Genomic DNA, 20,700 nt, shown 5'->3' on the forward strand with positions numbered 1-20,700 from the left:
TAGCGGGAGAATCAATCAACACCTAAGTTATGTTTGATTTTGCAGTTGCTAGCGATAATAATCAATAGTTATGATGTGTTCGGTTTACAGTTTTGCTAACTACGATAAAACCGGGTTGGTTGATTCAAATTTTACACTGATAATAAATTTATATTTGTCACCAAAAGATATCAGCGAACTAACAAACTACAAAATTATAAGATTTAGTCTCTTTTGTCACTAACAAATTTATAACTTAGTGAAACAGACAAAAAATATGTTGCTACTTGCTAGTGTCTATAGCTAATTTTTGAAACTAATAGAGTGACTGAATCCCTGAATCTATTATTATCTATATGGGCTTAATAACAAAAGGCCCAATATAAATGTCTCCAGTTTCATGGATACTTTTTCTCCTCATACGACGCGACGTCGTTTCCTTAGAGTCTAAGGCTTAGACTCGGTTTCATAATTTTAAAAGTTTTTTTGACTAATCTCTTCCGTTATCCTAACAAACGTCGTCGTTTCATATCAGACTCAAATCTTTAAACAACAGTTATGTCTCCGTCGACGGCGGCGATTTTCGTCGGTCCAATCTTAGCGGTGGACGCCGCCGTATCTCGCGCAATTCACACGGCGGCGAAACCTTTCCTCCCACCGTTTCTTCTCCTATTCCTCGAAATCTCAGCTGATTTCAGATTCTCCTTCCCCGTATCACTTTCCCTCCTCCTCTCCCCTCCATTACGCTCTTTCCTCGTCCCATTCCTTCTCGGCCTCCTCTTCGATCTAATCTTCGTCGGACTCGTGAAATTAATCTTCCGTCGTGCTCGTCCCGCTTACAATCACCCTTCAATGTCCGCCGCTGTATCAGCCGATCACTATTCTTTTCCCTCAGGTCACGCGTCTCGCGTCTTCTTCGTTGCCGCATCTGTTCACTTCTTCTCAGCTGTTGTCAAAGCTCCCATGGTTGGTCCAACCTACTCTTTCTTAGATGGATGGATCAGAGATCATAACGATGGCGTTGTGAAAGGAGAGGTTGTGGTGGCTGTATGGATCTGGGCAACATTGACTGCGATCTCTAGGATTCTATTAGGGAGACATTACGTTCTCGATGTAGCTGCTGGTGCTTGCTTAGGGATTCTAGAAGCTCTCTTTGCTCTTCGGTTTCTGAGATTTGATGAATTGATCTTTGGAAGGTAAGCAAAGAAACGTATCCAAAAATGTTGCTGTTGGTTTCAACAAATTGTTATGTAATTGTTGTGAATTTGAAATTGTTTTGATTACATTTGAGAACATAAATTGTATTGTTCATGAATCAAAGATTGTTCCTTTTTTTGTTTCACATTATCATTACAATGCTTATTGTATGAAATCTTGTGTTATATCATCCTTAATGTGAGTGTTATTGAGCTAGGCCTGCATCATTAAAGGCTAAGCCTTTCACATTGATGTTATTGTTATCTGAGTATGGTTTTTATCAGGACCTGAGGTTGAGATCATCTGTGAACCAGATGAGCTGTTTGAAGCAATGAACTTGTGGATGAATGTAATCTTCTTAGCTTACTTTGTACAGATTTTTACCATATTCTTTCTATGTAACTTCTCTTCGTTGTTTTCTTTCGAGTTATGAAAAGATAAATTGAGGGAAAAAGGCACTGGCATGTGGAATGTTGGTAAAGAGAGACCATGACTGATTGATTAGATGTTTTTTCGTTACTGTTAAACATGCTTATGCTTGCCAATATCTGTGGTTCCTCTGCGTTTTGGGAATATTTACTACCTTGTGAGTTGGTTTCTATTTCTTTGCTCTCTTTCTTAGTGTAGCCAGCATGTTCTGTACTATGTTTCAGAGTCTTTCGTTAACGTCAGAGAGAAAACCGTTGCTACATTTCCCAAGGATCATATTATTTCTTTCAACCGAGGCCTTTGCTTTGTTGGATATACTTTTGCAAGCTCGGTCACAGGTATTTTTACTCGAATCTCTGCCTCTTCATGTTGCCTTTTCTTTGCTAATCTCATATTTTGTCTAAGGTTGTTGAAAGTTATGCATATGCTAGGCATGGGTTTATAGGGTATCAGTTATAACAGGTAATCTTAGTACATCAAAGGTTCAGTAGTAACTTAGGTACTTAGAATGTTTAAGGTTGCAGGAGATGCGTGTGAAATTGGACCCACCCTGCAGTATGTAAGAGGCTGTCTTCTACAATCGTGGAGCTAACTGGGTGGGAGATATTATTTTTTAAAAATAGCTATAATTGAAGCTTGAATGAAAGGTCCAAGATTGTTTTTTTCTTGAATAGCTTTTTCACCTTCTAATTATTCGTCTACTTTTTCTTTTTTTCTTTGAAATGTAGAAGATGGGTATGAATGTGATTGATTGATTGTGACATCATAAACTTGCTAAATTATCGCTGACAGAATTTGTTATGTGTCAGCTGTTTCTGCAGCAATTCCTGCAGGAAACTCTGTTGATTAGACTGAGAAAATAGAGCCAAGCTTAGATGGCAAGGAGGTGTAAAGTCCCGATCTGAAAATTCAGTTGACATGACTCTCTCTCTCTCTCACGGTAACAAACTCTTTTTCTAAGATATATCCACCATATTGCTTCTTGGATTGGGTTCTTGATGTTATCCAAATAAACCCGATACCAGAGCCAACCGGTTATGAGTTTGGGAGTGAGAGTATGAGTGTGTTATGAATTATGGGATCTGTATGTGTTGTTTACCTTGGATTGGTTCCTGTCACCATTTATGAGAGGGTGTGTTATGAATTATGGGATTGGTATGTGTTGTTTTCTTTGGTGTTATGTATGCTGCAAAAGTAGAGGCACACAAAGTAGGATGGTACATCAAGAACAATGCCCACCATGGGAAAACTTTGATTAATGAGTTCACATGGTTCTCTCCTGTAGATAAAACAAGGACATACCTTGTTTCAACCTTAATGATCACTCTTAGTTTTGTGTGGCTACCAAACAAAACCTCTTTTAATATTTCAGTGTCTCCTCATCAGACCCTACCACCATTTTGAGCACGCGGCGTCGTAGTTTATTGACAAAAAAAAAAGAACGGGAACAGACCCAGTTCTATGATTAGCAAAAGAGAGTGTGATTAGCAAACTGATAAATCAAACATTGTAAAAGATAAAGGAGTGATATTTGAGTTGAGAGGTGGTGATGGAACATCGTAGCAGTGAATCTCCTTTTACATCTGAGAGTGGCAGAGAGTTGAAAGGGGTCTGGTCTGGTCATCTCTTTGTTACCATATTTGAGGTGAATTATTGTTGTACTAGAGTTTCTTATTTTTGCCCTAAAATTTTGCAAGTCAAGCACTCTCCCCCTGTGACTGTGACTTAGCTCAGATAAAAAAGTGGATCTGAAGCTAGAGAGGTCTGATGCTGTTTCTGAGTTCATCATTATCATGTCCTGCACTAACATCCCAAAAAAGGAAGAAAATTTTGTTTGAAAAGAAAATTTGATTACAGACATGTGAGTACTTTTTATTAGAAATTCTGAAAGAGAAGAGGATAGTGCCAACAACAACACACACATACACCTATAAGAAATAACTTTCTTCTGATGTTTCTTTTGGGGCTTTGTTTCATATTCTTTAGTAAAAGTTAAATTCTTTTACTTCTAATTTTAAATTTCTTTGATGGACTATGTGACATTACTATTGCAGGTTAGGAGGAGGTTTAACAGCAGGAATTGGATTCAAATATTGGTATTTTGGTATAACAAAAAAAAACTGAATTTTTTTTCTTTTTATGGGGGGTCATTGTGGGTTGTCCTCCACTTTCTAGTTTTCTATGGCACTCGTGTTCTCATAAACTGTGTATATTTGTTAAATAATAAGAAAATATAGAGATAAAACTTATAAAGGACCACTGAGAGAGATTGGATTTTACAATGGCAAGGGGAACCTGAAGCACAGAAAAAGAAAAAGGTCAGATGTGATGACAGACATATAGTATTACACTTCTCTTTTAACTTTAATCTATGTTTCATATCTTTGCCAAATTATTCATTTTATAAAAGAGAACAAAAAATGTTTGCAATCTTGACTGGATCATCTATACCTTACAACAAGAGAGTGGTTGATTATGTGGGGAGTTGGAAAATGTAGTAATTCAATTTTGGGATCCAAAAGCATATTCTTCAGTTTTATATTGTATATCATAAACTTTATAGTTTCATACATAGTTGAATATTTGGAAAATGTAACGTATTTATTAAGAAAAGTGCTCTGGTTAACTTTTAAAGGGTTATCGTTTTCTTAAATGCTAAACCATATTTGTAAGAAAAGGGAAACTACAAAACAGTATCTTATTCATGGCTCAGTTTTATTTTCCTTCTTCAAAGGCAAGCAAGTGGCAAATCCGTACATATACATTAAATATGAGAATCTTTCTTATTTTCTCTCCTACCATTTTATATAGTAAAAATAAAAAAACTGTGTGTACCATTCTTGGTTTGGATTAATGTTGGAAGTTTTGGACAAAATAATATATACATTTTTTTTTTAAAAATGAAAGACAGTGTATACTATTCTTGATTTTTGTTACCTTCTTCAGCATAATCTGTTCTTTTCCCTAATATATATATCTATTTTAATTTACTTATTGCAAAAACTAAAATCTACACCAAAAAATCAAAAACTTAAAAAATCAAAATCCAAAATCCAAAATCTAAAAACCAAAATCTAAAAAACCAGTAAAACACCAGCAGCCATTCATGGCCTACATATATTGGATCTTGAGTCCTCTTGAAATTGAAATATGAATGAAGAAGTGTATTACGTATGTATATATAATAGTGACTCCAAGTACATATATAGTAAGAGAAAAATGGAATTGCAATTAAAAATATAAGAGCTGATTGGGATATAACCATCTTTACATCCACATGTTTTTTTATAAGGCTAATAATATACTACTTTGTTGTGGTATTTGTTAATATTACCCATAAAAAAATTATACTACTTATATGTTTTAAAATAAATATATCACAACGGTTACAATTAAAATGGTGCAATCAAGCAAAATTGTATAATGTACAATTAATGTTTTAGTAGTTTGTTTGATAGACTCAAAGTGTCTATGTAAATACAAGATTAAAATTATAAAGATGTAAAATATTGAAAAATACATGTAGATGGGGTCGTCCTTTATCAGTTGTAAATTGAGTTATTATCTCAATAAACGTTTCGAATATATGAATATATCTGTCTGTGTAGTCGATATATAATAAACTTGTACTACAGTTAATTCAATACAAATAGCAAAAGACTATGGAATTATGATAATTTATTTTTTGTTTTCTTTTATCTTGATAATTCTCGAATGTAATTGTACATAATGCTGTTATACATATGTAATACAATATAAAATTTAAAAACGAACGTAACGAACTTGTGAATGAAAAATTAAGCAAAATATCACGTGAAGCCTTTGCGAGTTGTAAAAAAAAAACAGAAATGATCCCATGCTGCTTCGTATTCTTAACTATCTTTACTAGTTTAAGATATACACATTCTCAAGTTTATAATTTATGAGATTATTATAATACATCTTGGAAGTTGTAACACTGACGAAAATACGATGGTAGAACATAACCTTGGAGAAAAGAACTCATAAAGTGATTACAAAAGAATGCTAATACATATAGATAATTGCAAAAGTAAGCTGTTCACAGCTTGGATAATTTTTTAATAGAGATAAGTAGATAACCTAGTGGGGGTGGATGAGTGTGTAATGTTGAGTACTTATGAAACATGGATTTGATATGCAAGCTTTCTTTGTGTATTCCATATTCTTCTCTTCTTGATGACCCACGTTTTTTTGCTTATTATTTATCTCAATAATCTCTTCCTCCCATTGTAATTTTCTTGTAAAATTTTCACATTTTAATTGATAAATACGCTTCATTGGATTCCTTTATTTTAATTTTCAAATTCAAGATCTATGACACTTTAGTCATTCGATGTCTTGCTTTGGACGTCATTTACATCATACAAGATATTTTCATGCAATTATTATATAGATTAGGTTTTACACACACCAACAAAAAAAGGACATATTAATATTGAATTATCAACAATCTCTACCAGTTCTTCAAAAATATAAATGAGCAACCAAATATGGACGACGGATTTGAACCTGCAAGTCTAATTACCATGATTTTTAGTTATACCTTTTGTTATTAGAATTTTGAAGTAAATAACAATTTATACTGTATTATAATATGATCAGTAAAAAAATAGCATTTTTTCATATAACTAGCACAAGTAACATTATAGCGTATATATGTCAGTCTTCTTGAAGATTTTCCTTTCTTGCCTTTGATTTTTATTTTGAAAAAGAAACCATCATTTTCGTAAGTGATGGTTATTTTGAAAACCTTTTGTTGTCAAAAACTAACATATGATCACATTTATTTTTACACATCTTCAATTTTAATTCATCTTCTTTTTTTTTTAGATAGTTGAAAGTTATCAAAACAATAGTATATTTTTATCATAAGTTATAGAGATATTGTTAGATCTAATGATTCTAATGTTTTTGAATGTTATAGTCGTAGTTTTTAATTGTTATAAAAGCTTAAAAGTTTATGATTTTTCTCAAAACACATAAATTTAAGATGATATTTACGCATTTTAATTTAGTCGATAAGATGGGGTCCTAATTCTTATAGATCATCATTTTTTCTGATGTAAGGTTTTATTTTTTAATCATTGTTTGGCAATTAGATGGAACTATGGAAGTATGGTTGGACATTTAGTCAAATGCCTTTTTGGACAATTATTGAAAGCAATAATAATATCTATTAGACATTTATCTTCTAATATAAAGTTGGATAGTACTTAATTAAAAATATCTTAACCTTCACATCATAAAAAGTTAAGAGGAGATAATATGGTTTGGAAGTTTTATTTGTCTTTAACTCTATTTTTAGTAGTTTTGCTAGTTCGAAGAATATTAATATTCTCTTTCTTAACATCGTTTGGACTTTTTAACATATGCTCATATTATTATAATGTATTAACAACATCTTGCATTGTGATGAAAAAGATTATTGTATTAACATTAAGATTGAAAGACACGTCAATTTTCCCACCAAAATAGACAAACAAATAAATATAATTATATGACTATATTTATCACAAAGAAAGGCTGATTCAATCAAATTATAGCGTTTTGTTATTTTTGTTAGCAATGTGCACATGGGAACATATATATGTGGATCCCTACATTAAATCGAGTCCATCACTTTCCATGGGAAAGCACCTCTCACAAAAGCAAGCTTCTCAATTATTTAATTTTGACGCTGATTCCTATTCATATTTGCTTATAAAAAGGTCTGAAGCATTACAAATTACTTAAATCAATTTGGAAATCCGATGTATTTTTCATATAATATAGAACTCTAACTTAGTTCCTACAAAAATCGTATAACTGATCATGTAGTTTCTGAAGATTAGTATTTATTCCATCATGTAATTGAAACCATCCGTTTAGTTACTAAAATGTAAACTCTACTACATTCATTGGATCATCCGTTTAGTTTAACCGACAAAGTCCAATATTTCTAAGATGCTTGATAAAAATAGAGATGAAAATGACATAAAACGGTTTAAACGTCTATTTTATTGGGATATTTGTAGACTAAACATTATCTTACGTATATATATATATATATATATATATATATATATATTTAATTAACTACCAACCATCTATTTTAAGAAACTCTCTCAAATTAGATATGATAAAAACTTTATATATTTATAGTATTACCAATGAAAAATGGGTTACTAAGTTAATCAATTATTAGTTGGTGCTATATATGTATACGAATAATACCCAAACGATACAGAGTCTTATCAATATGCAACTGATCGAACACAAAAAATATCATCATTTTTTTTTGGGTTAAAAGGTTAAAGATATTATCATTGTTGATATACTACTAAAAACTCCATAGATTCTTACCGTTTGCTAAAAACTAATACGAACTTATAAAACAAAATTAAATCTACACAAATTCATTATTGCAATGGCCCCTGGGTTAACATAAACGTGTAGTACAAGATTGATCAATAAAATTTGTTATAGTTTCAGATTCACTCTATTAATCCATATAAATTAGCACCGTAACAACGGATCCATATGTATAGTTTATACTTTAAGTCGAGTTCTCCTAACTTAATGGTTTAAATAGATTAGACATGTGACTGAGACTAACTATCTTAATAATTTTATAAAGAGTGGACAAACTATTTGGGAACAAAACCACATATATGGGGCATATGGCTGTTTGTGATGTTATCTAAAGATAATACTGGTCACAGACACAAAGACACGAAGAGTTTACCATTATTATTTATAATTTTTTGGTAGTTAGTGGTTTCGAATTGATCCATCTTGGTTTCGTATTAGGATGACAATTTGTTCCCTGTTTTAATTTTTGTTTTTTGTTTATTTTGGTAAATAATCGTGTATATGTAATTATTGAGTTTCGTTATTCATCAGTACTTCTGTTTCTGTAGATCACTAATATTGAGGGAAAATGCCGGGAACCTTCAGAACGAGATTAGCTGAGAAGGGCATTTTACATGCATAATATTTGGAATAGCCTTATACTGTTAAGAGAAAACATGTTGCGGAAGTTGCTGGAAAAGGTTTTATATGGTAAACATTTAAGAAAAACCTACCTGGCTACTGTAAGCATATGACGTTGACAAAGATCGTTTACGGTAAGTGATTAAGAAGAACCTTCATGGCATTGCGTTTGGGATGGACATTAAATGTATGTGAAAAAACTTTGCTTGCTAGCTAATGGGAAGGACTTTAAACGTTAGACATTTGGAAAAATTATTCTGTTATAGATTTATGGGGAAAAAAATTCCGTGGCAAGCATCTGAAAAATATTTTTATGGATAAATCACAAAAAAAAAAAAAAAAAAATTGTGTTTTTCGTAATAACCATCCACAATTCTTGAATACATAATGTAGTGATCATGATAAACCAATGTTGTGCTTTTCGTAAATACCTTTTAACTTTTATGAAAAACTATATAATTTGCTAAATTTTGGGATGAGAAAACCGAGGAATAAATCTTTTAATGTGAGAAATATACAAGTTATTTATAGTGTTTTCTTCAGAGAGCTTGCGAAGTATAGTTACATAATTATTTTGCAAAAAACTTACATTTGAAGTTATTTTACCAAAAAGAGGTTATCTACTACAAAATAACCATTCACAATTCTTGAATACATAATGTAGTTTCTTCTGATTCTAGGGAACTAAAAAGTAGTATTACATATATATATATATATATATATATATATGAATAGTTACTTACGGAATTAGTAACTATAAATAATGTTGTTTATCCACGCGTTGATTTATGGGTTATGCACTGAAGCATAATGTATGCTTGTCAATCGTTTTCGAAACTACAATGACAACTATCTCGGATAATAATTTCAAGCATTGAATTGCTTTTGATAAATGATTTTTTTTTCTTTCTGGTAGATGATTGTGATTTGTGGCAATGAAAACCATTTTATTTTTAGATTGTGTATTTTCTTTTTTAAAGTATATATATGAAGTGTATTATTGAGTTGGCGCTTGGCGGGGGAGTCAGTATACCAAGAAAAAAGAATAAAACTAGTGTTTAAGTACTAAGATTTGAACACTGATTTTTATAATGCGTTATGCAGGCGTCGGTTAACAAAAACGAATTATCATGACGACTGATAGACACGGGTAGGATTAAAAAGCCAAGTCGCAAGAAACAAGAAAGCGTGGGGAGTGGAACGCCGAGCCTCACAGAATTGCATAGACCCGAGTGTACGTCTAAATATAGACTTCTTTCAGTTATTACATTTCTAGTTTCACACCAGAATCCAGAACCAAAGTACTAAACAAAAACAATAATCAATTATATATTTGCAATAAGATTTAATTATATTAAGAAATTTTACGTTTTTAATTTAAGTTTTAGTATATAATATTAATGTTAATAATTATTGTTTAAACGAAAGTAATGAAAATTTTCATTACAAAAAAATATTTAAGATACTATAATATATATATATATATATATATATATATGTGTGTGTGTAAGAATTTTTTTTTAATAAGAACAAAACAATTTTAAAAAATATATATTTTCTGAGTGTTGTATAGAAAATATATAATATGACAAGGGTATCTTTAAACTATATGGTAGCTGCAAGGGAAAAGAGAAAGTAAAAAGAAATGAACTCTGACCCGTGTGAGACAGTGGGACAACAGGCCAGTACCGGGTCCTCCACGCCACGCTGGTTCTCTGCCTCAAACATCCCACGGTCCATGCTATATTTGTAATAAATGAGAATAATAAAACATTATGCTTTTGTACATCTGACATCAAATTTATAATTATACACTGTCTTATTGTAAACTTGACTCCACAGCTTTTATTACTACTCTTTTCAAATCTATGCGCATACTCTTTTCTTGTGTGACAAAATACGATTTTTTTTTTTTGAATGTCTAATACATTTGATTAGGAACCACAAATGGAGTCTTTAAGTGATACGAATGAGTTACTAATTCAACATATGTATCTATTTGTTTTTTCGTTTCTATGACTAGAATATATAGTGTGGCATGTTATTCCAAAAAACAAAAGTGGGCTTTTCCTTGATGTACGGTTTGTATTTTTTTTTACTATTTAACTTAGTGATTTTATTTTTTTCCCTCACTGATAAGTCATTTTCGCCAAACAAAATACGAGAAAAAAAAATGATTATAGTGGTTCCCTTTTTAATCTTTGGAAATTCTGTCTCCGAGTTTAAACCCAATTTCCTTCTCGAGCTTCTTTCATATAGTTAAAATAACTTTGGTTATTTTTTTTTAGTATACTTATAATAAAATAAAAGTATGTAAAATAAAAATAAAAAAACTAGTTTCCTCTGAAAAACTATGAATGATCCTGCCGGCACCCTTGAAGAGTTTTGAAAAAAAAAATGAAAATGGCTTACACGTCAAAATAATTAGATAAAGACTTTATATGCAAAGTCCAGTCCATTTCAAATTTTCCAACAAAGTGACAACCTATAAACATCTCAATCTAACAACATTAACACGTCTCATAACGAATCGGCATCAAATTTGTAACAACCGGAAAAAAACATTATGTAGTGTATAAACACTATTCCTAATCCATAACCTACCTAAACTGTATATAAAAAACAACTACAACAACTTATATTTATTTATTTATAAAGTGAATCATAATTTCCTAATGTGCATTACTAACAAAAGTTTAAACAATGGCTATAGATAGATGCTCAGGTTTATCCTCAACGGCTGCTCCAATTTTTTTTTTTCCTTTAACTTTTTTCATTTTTTATTTTATTTTAAAAATTTCAGTTGAATTGTGGATAAAATGATTTTTATTTTTTTTTTGTAGTAATAAACACTCTCAAGTCTCTCAATTGAGCTTGAAAATCAAGCTATGTGGTTAATTAATGTTGTGGACCTTTTCCTACTTTAAAATTAATATAAACAAATCCTCTTTTTATAACAACAGTATCTTAATCAAGGATAAAATCAGAAGATCATCAAGGAAAAAAATAATTTACTTACCATTTATATCCTCTTAAACATTACAAAATTACAATACAAAGCCATCGTCTTAAATTTTTTCCCAACTTCGTTCCCAACCTCTTTCTGAAACAATTCACACCATCACATACACATACACACACAACTATATAATATAAACACATTACAATGTATATATATAAGTTTTAATTTACACATAAAGCCTTTATAATTGGGTTCTCAAAGCTTTACGCAGTCTCACATTTAAGCAACCTCTCTCTCTCTCTCTCTTCTCTGAGAAATCTCAGTTTCAGAGCTTCTCTCTTCAGGTTCCTTTTATTCTTCGTCTTCTTCTTCTTCTTCAAATCTGCATGCTTCGATCTGGTATCATCACTGTATCAGATTCAAATACGATGAATGTGCTTCGTTGTTTTATGATCTGAGATTATTATTAAAAATCCCACGGCGACGGCGACGGTGACGGAGACAGCGGCGGAGGAAGAGATTGATTGATTATTAAAAATAAAAAAATGAGGGTGAAGGAGTTGCATCCGCTGTGTTGTATCACATTAGAGAGTCCACAAGGGATTAATAATAATAATAACAAGTCACCGGAAGAGCCGGTGACGACGACGACGACGACGACGGCTTTGATTAGGTCGAGGAGTTTACCGGCGAAATCGTTGTTGACCGGTGTTGGATCCAGAGTGATTGGATCGGAGCAGCAGCAGCAGCAGGCGGAGACGGTGGCTGGGATCTTATACAAGTGGACTAACTTTGGTAAAGGGTGGAGATCTAGGTGGTTCCTCCTCCGTAACGGAATCTTATCTTACTCTAAGATCCGTCGGCCGGAGAATTTGAATCTTCTCTCTCCTTCGTCGGATGATGTGAGGTTAATCGGAGATATCTCCGCCGATCGTCTCTCTAGGATGGATAGTTGTAGTGGTCGCCGGAAACAACATAAAACCGTCGGCATTGTTCATCTTAAGGTACAATATACTCAAATTTGATTTTTCCAATTTTTTTTTTTTTTTGAATTTGAAAAAAATAAAATTCACCTGAGATGTGATTTTATTGATTTCTGTTTGATTTTTGTTTTTTGGGGAAATGAAGCAAAACTTTTGTTTGGTATCAACTATTAGTTAGAGGAAAGAACCAGTGGTTTATAGAATTGTTCATTGTGTTCTTGTGAAAAAAGATAAACCCTAAAATGTGTTAGTACTCTCTTGTCCTATGACCTTTCATCATCATCAGATTCATCACCACTTTTTTTTCTTTTTTCTTGAGTCTTTGACTCTTGATTGACCCAATTTTTTTTTTGGTTCATGTGTATTATTAATATTAATCTTGATTGTATTTTCCAGCTTTGAACTTGCTGTTAATCTCTTAGTGGGTCACATCAACAGGTGCTTATGTTTGTCTTTTCAAAATTTTAAAATTTTTTTGGTGGTTGCTACAATCTGGTTTAGGGTTTTGTTCAGTGGTCACATTGTTGTTTTTTTTTTACAAGTTGGTTTCTTTGTGTTTGTATGTGTAATAATAAAAGGTCCTCTCCATCTTCAATGGTTTTTGTATTTTTTTTTAATTGGTTTCAAGATTAACTCATTTGCCATCCGTCAAAAAATGTGGATTCTTTTTTTTTTTTTTTTTGTTGGGGGAGAAGGAAAAAGCCAAAAGAAGCCTATAGATATGTCAATTTTTGGTCACTAGAACTAAGAACTTTTTCAGTTGCATAACTAAAACAAGTCTTTTGAGTTTTGGACACTTTTGACAATTTGTTCTTTGGTGCTTCTTTGCCCCTTTGCATGTGCTTGCTTTGATTTGTCTTGTTGGCAACGTAAGTTAATGGGTGGGTATACGCTTTTTTAAACTTTTCATTGTCATCTTTTACTTTGGAATCCTCTCCCTTAGCTATAAGAAGGCTATAAACTATATCTACATCTATCTTATATATTAATATTACTGAATATGGGTTTACTTGTATACGATTATCCTATGTACATTTAAAATATATCTTTTCTTTTTATTGCGATTTTGGACATGTTTGGTGTGTAGAAATTAGTTTGCTTAGAAATAATGGAGGTGTGGGGTCTTGCCAATTATAAAAAAAAAAAAAATTTGTGTTGACATGCTTGACAATGAGAAAACGATGGATTGTTCTGTATTTTTAAGAGGCATATTCTTTTGATGAACTTTCAAAAAATTACATTTGCCTAATCCAAAATACACCAAAGCTGATCCAGACATAAGCTTTAGATTTTTTTATTTCTTTGTTTCTGTTTTGCTTACAGATAATAAAACTTTTGTCTTTCTCAACCTATAGATCTAACGTGCCTTATCCAGTCTTAAAGTAAATTCTTCATGGGCCCAGCTTTGATTTGTTCCTAGTTCCAAATCTGTATCTTCAAAGTTTTTTCGAAGTTCTTTTGAATTCTTAGGGTCCATTTTTGCTTTTTATAGGATGGAACTTTAGATCTTTCCATCCAGAAACTGATTTCTGGTGAGTTTTCTTTTTCTTGTTTGATGAATTTGTGGTCACACCTTTTTTCTTTTGCTTTTGTGGTTGGAATGGTCCTTTGCTGGGTTCTTTTTTTCTCTTACTGGTTTGATTAAGTTGTGTTTCTTCTCCAGCAGGTTTCTTCTTTCAGAGAAAGCAAGTCTGATGATAGAAAGTTCTATATATTCACAGCAACCAAGACTCTTCATCTGAGGACTGATTCTATAAGCGATAGAGCAGCTTGGTTACAAGCATTAGCATCTACAAAATGCATCTTTCCTCTCCGGTCGCTTAATGGGGATTTCTCCTTCATATCACCAAAGGATTTGTCCATATCAACTGAGAGGCTAAAGAAACGGTTGCACGAAGAAGGAATGAATGAGAATCTCGTAAAAGAGTGCGAACAGATCATGCTCTCAGAATTTTCTGAAATGCATGGACAAGTTCAACTTCTACATGAAGAACGGACTAATTTGATTGACGCATTGAGGCAGCTAGAGGTAAACTTAGTTTATTTCCTTAATGCTTTTCCTTTTTGGTTTGTGTGATATCTTGATGCTGTGCTCTTTGTTTCTTGTGAAACCCCTGTGCATATCTCATAGCCTGCAAGCTATATTTTTAGTGAAAACTATAGTTAGTCTCGGTTCAGGTTTGGTCTTAGTTGTGGCTGAACTTTGGAAATGGTCTTGACTTTGCTGTTGACTGGAATAGTGTGTAGTGCTTTCTAAATCTATATTTCAAAGTTTCACAACTGCGTAGTAAATATAAATTTTCACCTCTTTTTCTGAACTCATGAAAGAGGTTGGCGGGTTGGTATTATTGTTCAAGAATTTAATAAGAGTCCCCTATTGTCTCCTTGAAAACTCCTAAAACAGGTCATAGTCATATCACCTTGTAAAAACTATTGGTACACAGCGAATAGATTGCAATAGTTCTGGCCAAGTATAAGTTGCTGTCGAGTATCTGTTTCACATTTATTTTGTCCATCTTTTATGTGGATATGTGGAGTGTGGACCATGGTATTGACAAAATTATGAATTTGATACATCTTGATAAAAGCCTAAAAACGTGTTCGTGTGTCTTGGATTTGGATGTGGGGACCATAGTGTAATTTTGCAATTGGAGTGACATCTCTAGTCATGTTACTTTTCAGCGATTTTATCCATGTTGGCTACTGAATGATGAGAGTTTTCTTTTGTACAGGCAGCTAATCTCGAAGCTGGTGCATCAGGGAAGCATGAATTTCCAAGTTTAGGACGTGGAAAATATAGTGGTACATACTCTTAACGCTTAATCCCTCTTCCTTCTCTGCTCCAGTTTTGCTTTGATTATGAGAGTATGTGAAGTTTCTCTTCATCTGATTCGTTTTCTCAGTGTCCTGTTTTGTTCTTGTGGTCTTTATGTAATTGTAACGCATTGAATGCTTTCAGCTTTTCATGTTTTTTTCGCTTAATTGCCTAGGCATCCTTTGTAAGTTTGCTTGACATTATTTGGTTTCTAGAATGCAGCACAACTGCTTCATCTGATGGTAAACAAGAGTTTGAGGATGTATCTGAGGAAGATGAGCCTTCCTTCCATGACACAAAGGAGTACTTTAATGAACCTAATGTTGGTTCTGTTACAAATCTATCTACTTCTGGATACCCGAATATCAAGAGAAGAACAAAACTTCCTGATCCAGCTGAAAAAGAGAAAGGTGTCAGTCTTTGGTCTATGATCAAAGACAATGTTGGAAAGGATCTTACCCGAGTTTGTCTCCCTGTGTACTTCAATGAACCAATATCATCCCTCCAAAAATGCTTTGAAGACTTGGAGTACTCGCATCTTCTGGACCGAGCATACGAATATGGAAAATCTGTAAGTGACAGCAAAGTCTCTTACGACTTAATACTTATATAGTTGTTATATAACGTTCTCTTAATATTAAATTGACTTTAAGCATGTTGGATTATTAGGGAAATGGTCTCCTGAGAGCCTTATATGTTGCTGCTTTTGCGGTCTCTGGATATGCTTCCACTGAAGGCCGGCACTGTAAGCCATTTAATCCTCTGCTTGGAGAAACCTATGAAGCAGACTTCCCGGAAAAGGGGATCCGTTTCTTCTCTGAGAAGGTATGTCACATAAATTTTAACTCAAAGCTAGAATGCGATGAACATAATTGTTAGAATCTTTCCAAAGACTATAGAATATCCTTCTTTTGGTTATAATAGGTCAGTCACCATCCAACTGTTATCGCCTGCCACTGTGAAGGTAAAGGGTGGAAGTTTTGGGGTGACACAAACCTCAGGTCAAAGTTTTGGGGGAGATCGATTCAAGTCGAACCTGTCGGAGTTTTGACTCTGGAGTTTGATGATGGAGAAGTATTTCAATGGAGCAAGGTATATATAAACTACTACTTTCAAGTTGCTTTTGTAGATTTTGCTGTTGGCCCTGAAGTAACTTTGGACTTATCTTTGTTCTTAGGTAACATCAACTATATACAATATCATACTAGGTAAGCTCTACTGTGATCATCATGGGGTAATGCAAATCCGTGGGAACCGCCAATATTCTTGTACGCTCAAGTTTAAGGAACAATCCATTCTTGAGAGAAATCCCCACCAGGTGAGTCACAGTGAAATGCTCTGTATATGTAACCAATAATATTATAATTTCCAATGCATGTGGCAGCCGAATACTTAAATTATACGCATACGTAGGTAAATGGTTTTGTAGAAGACGTAGCTGGGAAAAAAGCAGCAACAATATTTGGTAAATGGGATGATAGCCTTTACTATGTTTCCGGTGATGGAATCAGCAAGACGAAAGTCAGTGATCCCGCATCAAATGCCTCGTTACTGTGGAAAAGGACTAAGCCACCGCCTAACATCACTAGATACAACTTAACCTCATTCGCCATTACTCTGAACGAGCTAACACCGGGTTTGCAGGTATGTTTAAGATGTATCGATCTTGGTTTTATTATGTATATGGAACCCTGTTTCTTCTAGACATGCTATGCCTAATCGTTTTCTATAGCCTTGTCTGATCTTGTGTTTCATTGGATCGAAAATTTAGGAGATTCTTCCTCCTACAGACTCTAGGCTCAGACCAGATCAACGGCATCTTGAGAATGGTGAATATGAGAAGGCGAACTTAGAGAAACAACGGTTGGAAAGAAGGCAAAGAATGGTATGTCACCGTAACATTTCACTAGTCCATGAACTTGCAGTTGTCATTCACTCATTTGAAATCCCTGAATGGCTTCGCTCTTACTGATTCTAGTGGTTTCACAATTAAGTTCTTTACATTTTTTGAAAATCTTTACCGTGAAATGGTTAAGTTATGTTCTAAGAATTATAATTGCTTGGTTTTTTTCTGCAGTCCCGGCAACTTCAAGAAAGCGGGTGGAGACCGAGATGGTTCGAAAGAGAAGGAGAAAGCGAAACCTTCAAGTACACGGGCGGTTATTGGGAAGCACGAGGACATAGAAATTGGGATGATTGCCCCGACATCTTTGGAGAGATCACAGAAGAGCTAGCGGATTCCGCTTAGAAAGCTTCTTGGTTTCCATTCCAGGTAACTATATAACTCATCCTACCAGCTCTTGTATCAGCAAAACACCCGAACCACCAAAGCCTAGTGTGATTTCAAAACAAAAACAACGTTCTTAAGATTTTTTTTTTCGTTTCTTTCATCAAATTTGCTGAAGAGAAGATCTTCATCCGGACCGCAATGGATTTGTTTACACAGCAGAATACGTCTTTGGACCATGGATCAAAAAGTTCAGGTCTTACTTCTCTGCATGAAACAGGGCGTAGAACAAGATCAGAATTCAGAAAAGCCTTTGGTTATACTTTTTGTAATCCTTATCTCCTAAAGAGTCCTCCTTCTTTTGAGTCTTAGAGTGTCACTGTAAAGTCTTTATCTCCTCTCTTCCTCTTTCATTCTCTATCTCCCCTCGTTAAATAGTTGAGATTAAGTGTAGGTTTGGTCATCATACATTTGGACAAGTTCATTTGTAATCCATTTGTATTTAACTAAAAAAGATATGAGTAATAAATATAAATCCAGGCAAAGACTACTTCCTAGTCCTCTTTTACAAACAACTGTAAACCATAAATTGATTTAAACCGATAAATTAAATTGGCTGACTAAAACAAACCGGTCAAAGTCAACGTGGAAGAAATAGCAAAATTGGATTTTGCAACTTGTCGTCTCCTCTATTATTAGTAAGATCAGACTGAGAAATTTGAATCCAAGAAGCAAATCGCAATAACCAAAAATGTCAGGAGTTTACGATAACCAAGCTGATATCTACTTAGACGCACGCCCTACCTATCCCTCCGATTGGTACTCCAAGCTCGCCGCTCTCTCTCACCGTCACAATCTCGCTTGGGACGCCGGAACCGGAAACGGCCAAGCCGCCATCGGCGTATGCATTCTCTCCTCCCTTTTTTACATTTTCCGATCTGTTTTTTTTTTCACTGATTTTAATTTGTATTGAAGATCGCGGAACACTACGAAAGAGTCGTAGCGACGGACGTGAGCGAGACGATGTTAAATCTCGGGAAACCGCACCCGAAAGTAACGTACCACCATACGCCGTCGTCGATGACGGAGGACGAGATGGTGGATCTAATCGGAGGAGGAGAGAGCTCTGTTGATCTGATAACAGTAGCTACCGCAGTACACTGGTTCGATCTCCCGAGATTCTACGCGGTCGCGAATCGTCTCCTCCGTAAACCAGGAGGAATCATCGCCGTGTGGAGCTACAACAATGATATGGCTGTGAGTCCCGAGTTCGACTCGTTAATGGCTCGGTTCAACGCTGAAACGTTGCCGTATTTTAAATTCCCAGAGAGTCGGTATTTTTTGGACGGGTACAAAACGCTGCCGTTTCCGTTTGAGAGCGTGGGCTTGGGCTCTGAGGGAAAGCCCATTGAGCTGGAGATGAAGAAAACGATGTCGTTCGAAGGACTCTTGCGGATACTGAGATCGTGGTCTGCCGTTGGTGCTGCCAAGGAGAAAGGAGTAGATTTGTTGTCGGATAATGTAGTGAAAGAGCTCGAGACGGCTTGGGGTGGTTCTGAGCTTGTTCGAACCATTGTATACAAGACGTTCATGCTCGCAGGAATTGTTCGTTAGAATCTCTTGCTTCTTTTAAAATTGGGATGGCTAATGATAAATAAGTTTTAACCTAAGTTACGAAAAATAAATAAAAATAGAAAGATTCAAGTTTATTTTACCTTTTGTTCATTTGATACAACAGTTGAAGAACATCAAAAACAAACATGTGAAAACGTTACGAATGTTTTCACTTTATTTCAAGAACATAGATTTAGGTCACGTATAAATTATTAAAGGAACATATACTTTCAATGGCGGATCTAGAAAAATTGTTTGATGGGTTCAAAATAAATTCAAACTCATAATTGGTTGGGTTCAAACTGATTTATATTGAAAAAATTGGTGTAAATTAGAAGAATTTCAAAAATTTATTGGTGTCAATTGCACCCATAAGCTTCAATGTGCCTCCGCCACTGTATACTTTGCATGCACCATTAACTATTATTATTCGATATTACGGAATTTGTCTGCTTATATAGTATCATGAGAGGATTACGTGCAAGGAACATTTTGTCAAGCCCCAAAACAGTACATATCGGCCATATAGCCTTACAATATATATTTAAGGTAATATAAAAAATGTGTTCAGTCTACAAATGAAAGGTTTGGCAATGAAATTTATGTAAAACTTCGGTTCAGTCTTCAGTGTAAAGTCAAACTCCACAATTCATACCTTACTTTAATCGGTCATATATGTGCAATATCATGTATAGATCCGTATTGTCTTTTTTTTTTTTTTTTGGTGATTTTCAGTCATATCCAAAGTTCTAGGGGTATTAAGTATAATCTTGATAGCCAAGCAATTAGGAATATATATTTAGATTTCCTTTCGTTAGATATGCAGTTACATATCTTTAAGTTTGTATTTTGAATAAATAGAGACCTTTAGGTCACATAATCAAAAAATACAAATCATTGATCATATTTGATATTCTCTTGTCATGTGTTAATGTAAAATATCAGAAAAATGTGAAGAGATTTAAGTGATACTAGGTAATAACCCGTGCTGTTGCACAGAATGAAATTTTGGTTTGAGTTATTATATTGTAAATATATTTATTTAGTATAACATTTAAACTTATATTGGTTTGAATTTATCAAGTTTATGAAAGTTTAAAATAGTAATCATTTCAGCATAAATTGTAGATTGACATGATGGCGGATCTGGATAGAATGTGAACCGAATTAGTGATCGTTAGATTTTTATCAAAATCTTGAACTATCAAATCAGACAAAAATCGCAAAAAACTAAAATTACGTGAACCGGATAACTTAAATAAAATTCTTAATCCGGTCAAATCCATCCGCTAAGCTATCCCGCAACAGGTTTAAATATTTTGAGCCGAAAAATGTCTTTGCATCCGTCCCGCTTGAATTGTGAGATCCGCGTGGGTTACACATGTATTTCAGTAAATCATTTTTTATATATAAAATATATTTAAACTTAATTAATATTAATAAACAGATGTGATAAAATTTTTAAGAATAACACATTTGTTTTTTAATTTCAAAAACACAA

The 20,700-nt window shown here is 33.7% G+C and overlaps 3 protein-coding genes across 15 annotated transcripts; all 3 read left to right on the top strand.

The window, feature by feature from the left end:
• Positions 1 to 404: 404 nt before the first annotated feature.
• On the top strand, positions 405 to 3,861 carry LOC104731251 (putative lipid phosphate phosphatase beta). Of its 7 annotated transcripts, XR_015575557.1 has the most exons (7): positions 437 to 1,175; positions 1,461 to 1,525; positions 1,830 to 1,943; positions 2,415 to 2,545; positions 2,978 to 3,250; positions 3,340 to 3,466; positions 3,660 to 3,861. XR_015575557.1 is itself a non-coding variant. In XM_087479854.1 (1 exon), exon 1 carries the CDS (start codon positions 538 to 540, stop codon positions 1,177 to 1,179), a length of 642 nt encoding a protein of 213 aa, XP_087335980.1. In that variant the 5' UTR covers positions 405 to 537; the 3' UTR covers positions 1,180 to 1,321. The 7 variants fall into 7 exon arrangements, 1 of the variants encoding a protein (XP_087335980.1); XR_015575553.1 differs by lacking the exon at positions 1,461 to 1,525; XR_015575558.1 differs by lacking the exons at positions 2,978 to 3,250; positions 3,340 to 3,466.
• Positions 3,862 to 11,606: 7,745 nt separating this feature from the next.
• Positions 11,607 to 18,130, top strand: LOC104731254 (oxysterol-binding protein-related protein 2A). Of its 7 annotated transcripts, none has more exons than XM_087479855.1 (11): positions 11,607 to 12,564; positions 14,207 to 14,572; positions 15,276 to 15,345; positions 15,574 to 15,929; positions 16,028 to 16,183; positions 16,283 to 16,450; positions 16,536 to 16,676; positions 16,772 to 17,002; positions 17,130 to 17,243; positions 17,436 to 17,630; positions 17,769 to 18,130. In XM_087479855.1, exons 1-10 carry the CDS (start codon positions 12,106 to 12,108, stop codon positions 17,604 to 17,606), a joined length of 2,232 nt encoding a protein of 743 aa, XP_087335981.1. In that variant the 5' UTR covers positions 11,607 to 12,105; the 3' UTR covers positions 17,607 to 17,630; positions 17,769 to 18,130. The 7 variants fall into 7 exon arrangements, with proteins under 7 accessions (XP_087335981.1, XP_010448881.1, XP_087335983.1 ...); XM_010450579.3 differs by having other exon boundaries at positions 11,648 to 12,564; positions 14,210 to 14,572; XM_087479857.1 differs by having other exon boundaries at positions 11,653 to 12,564; positions 14,210 to 14,572; positions 17,764 to 18,130.
• Positions 18,131 to 18,181: 51 nt separating this feature from the next.
• LOC104731255 (uncharacterized) lies at positions 18,182 to 19,294 on the top strand. The gene is made up of 2 exons (XM_010450580.3): positions 18,182 to 18,486; positions 18,561 to 19,294. The coding sequence occupies exons 1-2, from the start codon at positions 18,337 to 18,339 to the stop codon at positions 19,197 to 19,199; spliced, it is 789 nt and encodes a 262-aa protein (XP_010448882.1). The 5' UTR covers positions 18,182 to 18,336; the 3' UTR covers positions 19,200 to 19,294.
• Positions 19,295 to 20,700: the final 1,406 nt, after the last annotated feature.

This window comes from Camelina sativa, chromosome 12, assembly GCF_030686135.1.
Source record: "Camelina sativa cultivar CO46 ecotype springtype chromosome 12, ASM3068613v1".
In the NCBI taxonomy this organism is placed as follows: domain Eukaryota; kingdom Viridiplantae; phylum Streptophyta; class Magnoliopsida; order Brassicales; family Brassicaceae; genus Camelina; species Camelina sativa.

Excerpts from the sequence above, each read along its gene's own strand:
- LOC104731251 (XM_087479854.1), top strand. The coding sequence starts at position 538 with ATGTCTCCGTCGACGGCGGCGATTTTCGTCGGTCCAATCTTAGCGGTG.
- LOC104731254 (XM_087479855.1), top strand. The coding sequence starts at position 12,106 with ATGAGGGTGAAGGAGTTGCATCCGCTGTGTTGTATCACATTAGAGAGT. Across the intron at positions 15,930-16,027 it reads CATACGAATATGGAAAATCT|GGAAATGGTCTCCTGAGAGC; the intron begins GTAAGTGACAGC and ends TTGGATTATTAG. Across the intron at positions 16,184-16,282 it reads TCCGTTTCTTCTCTGAGAAG|GTCAGTCACCATCCAACTGT; the intron begins GTATGTCACATA and ends TGGTTATAATAG.
- LOC104731255 (XM_010450580.3), top strand. The coding sequence starts at position 18,337 with ATGTCAGGAGTTTACGATAACCAAGCTGATATCTACTTAGACGCACGC. Across the intron at positions 18,487-18,560 it reads ACGGCCAAGCCGCCATCGGC|ATCGCGGAACACTACGAAAG; the intron begins GTATGCATTCTC and ends TTTGTATTGAAG.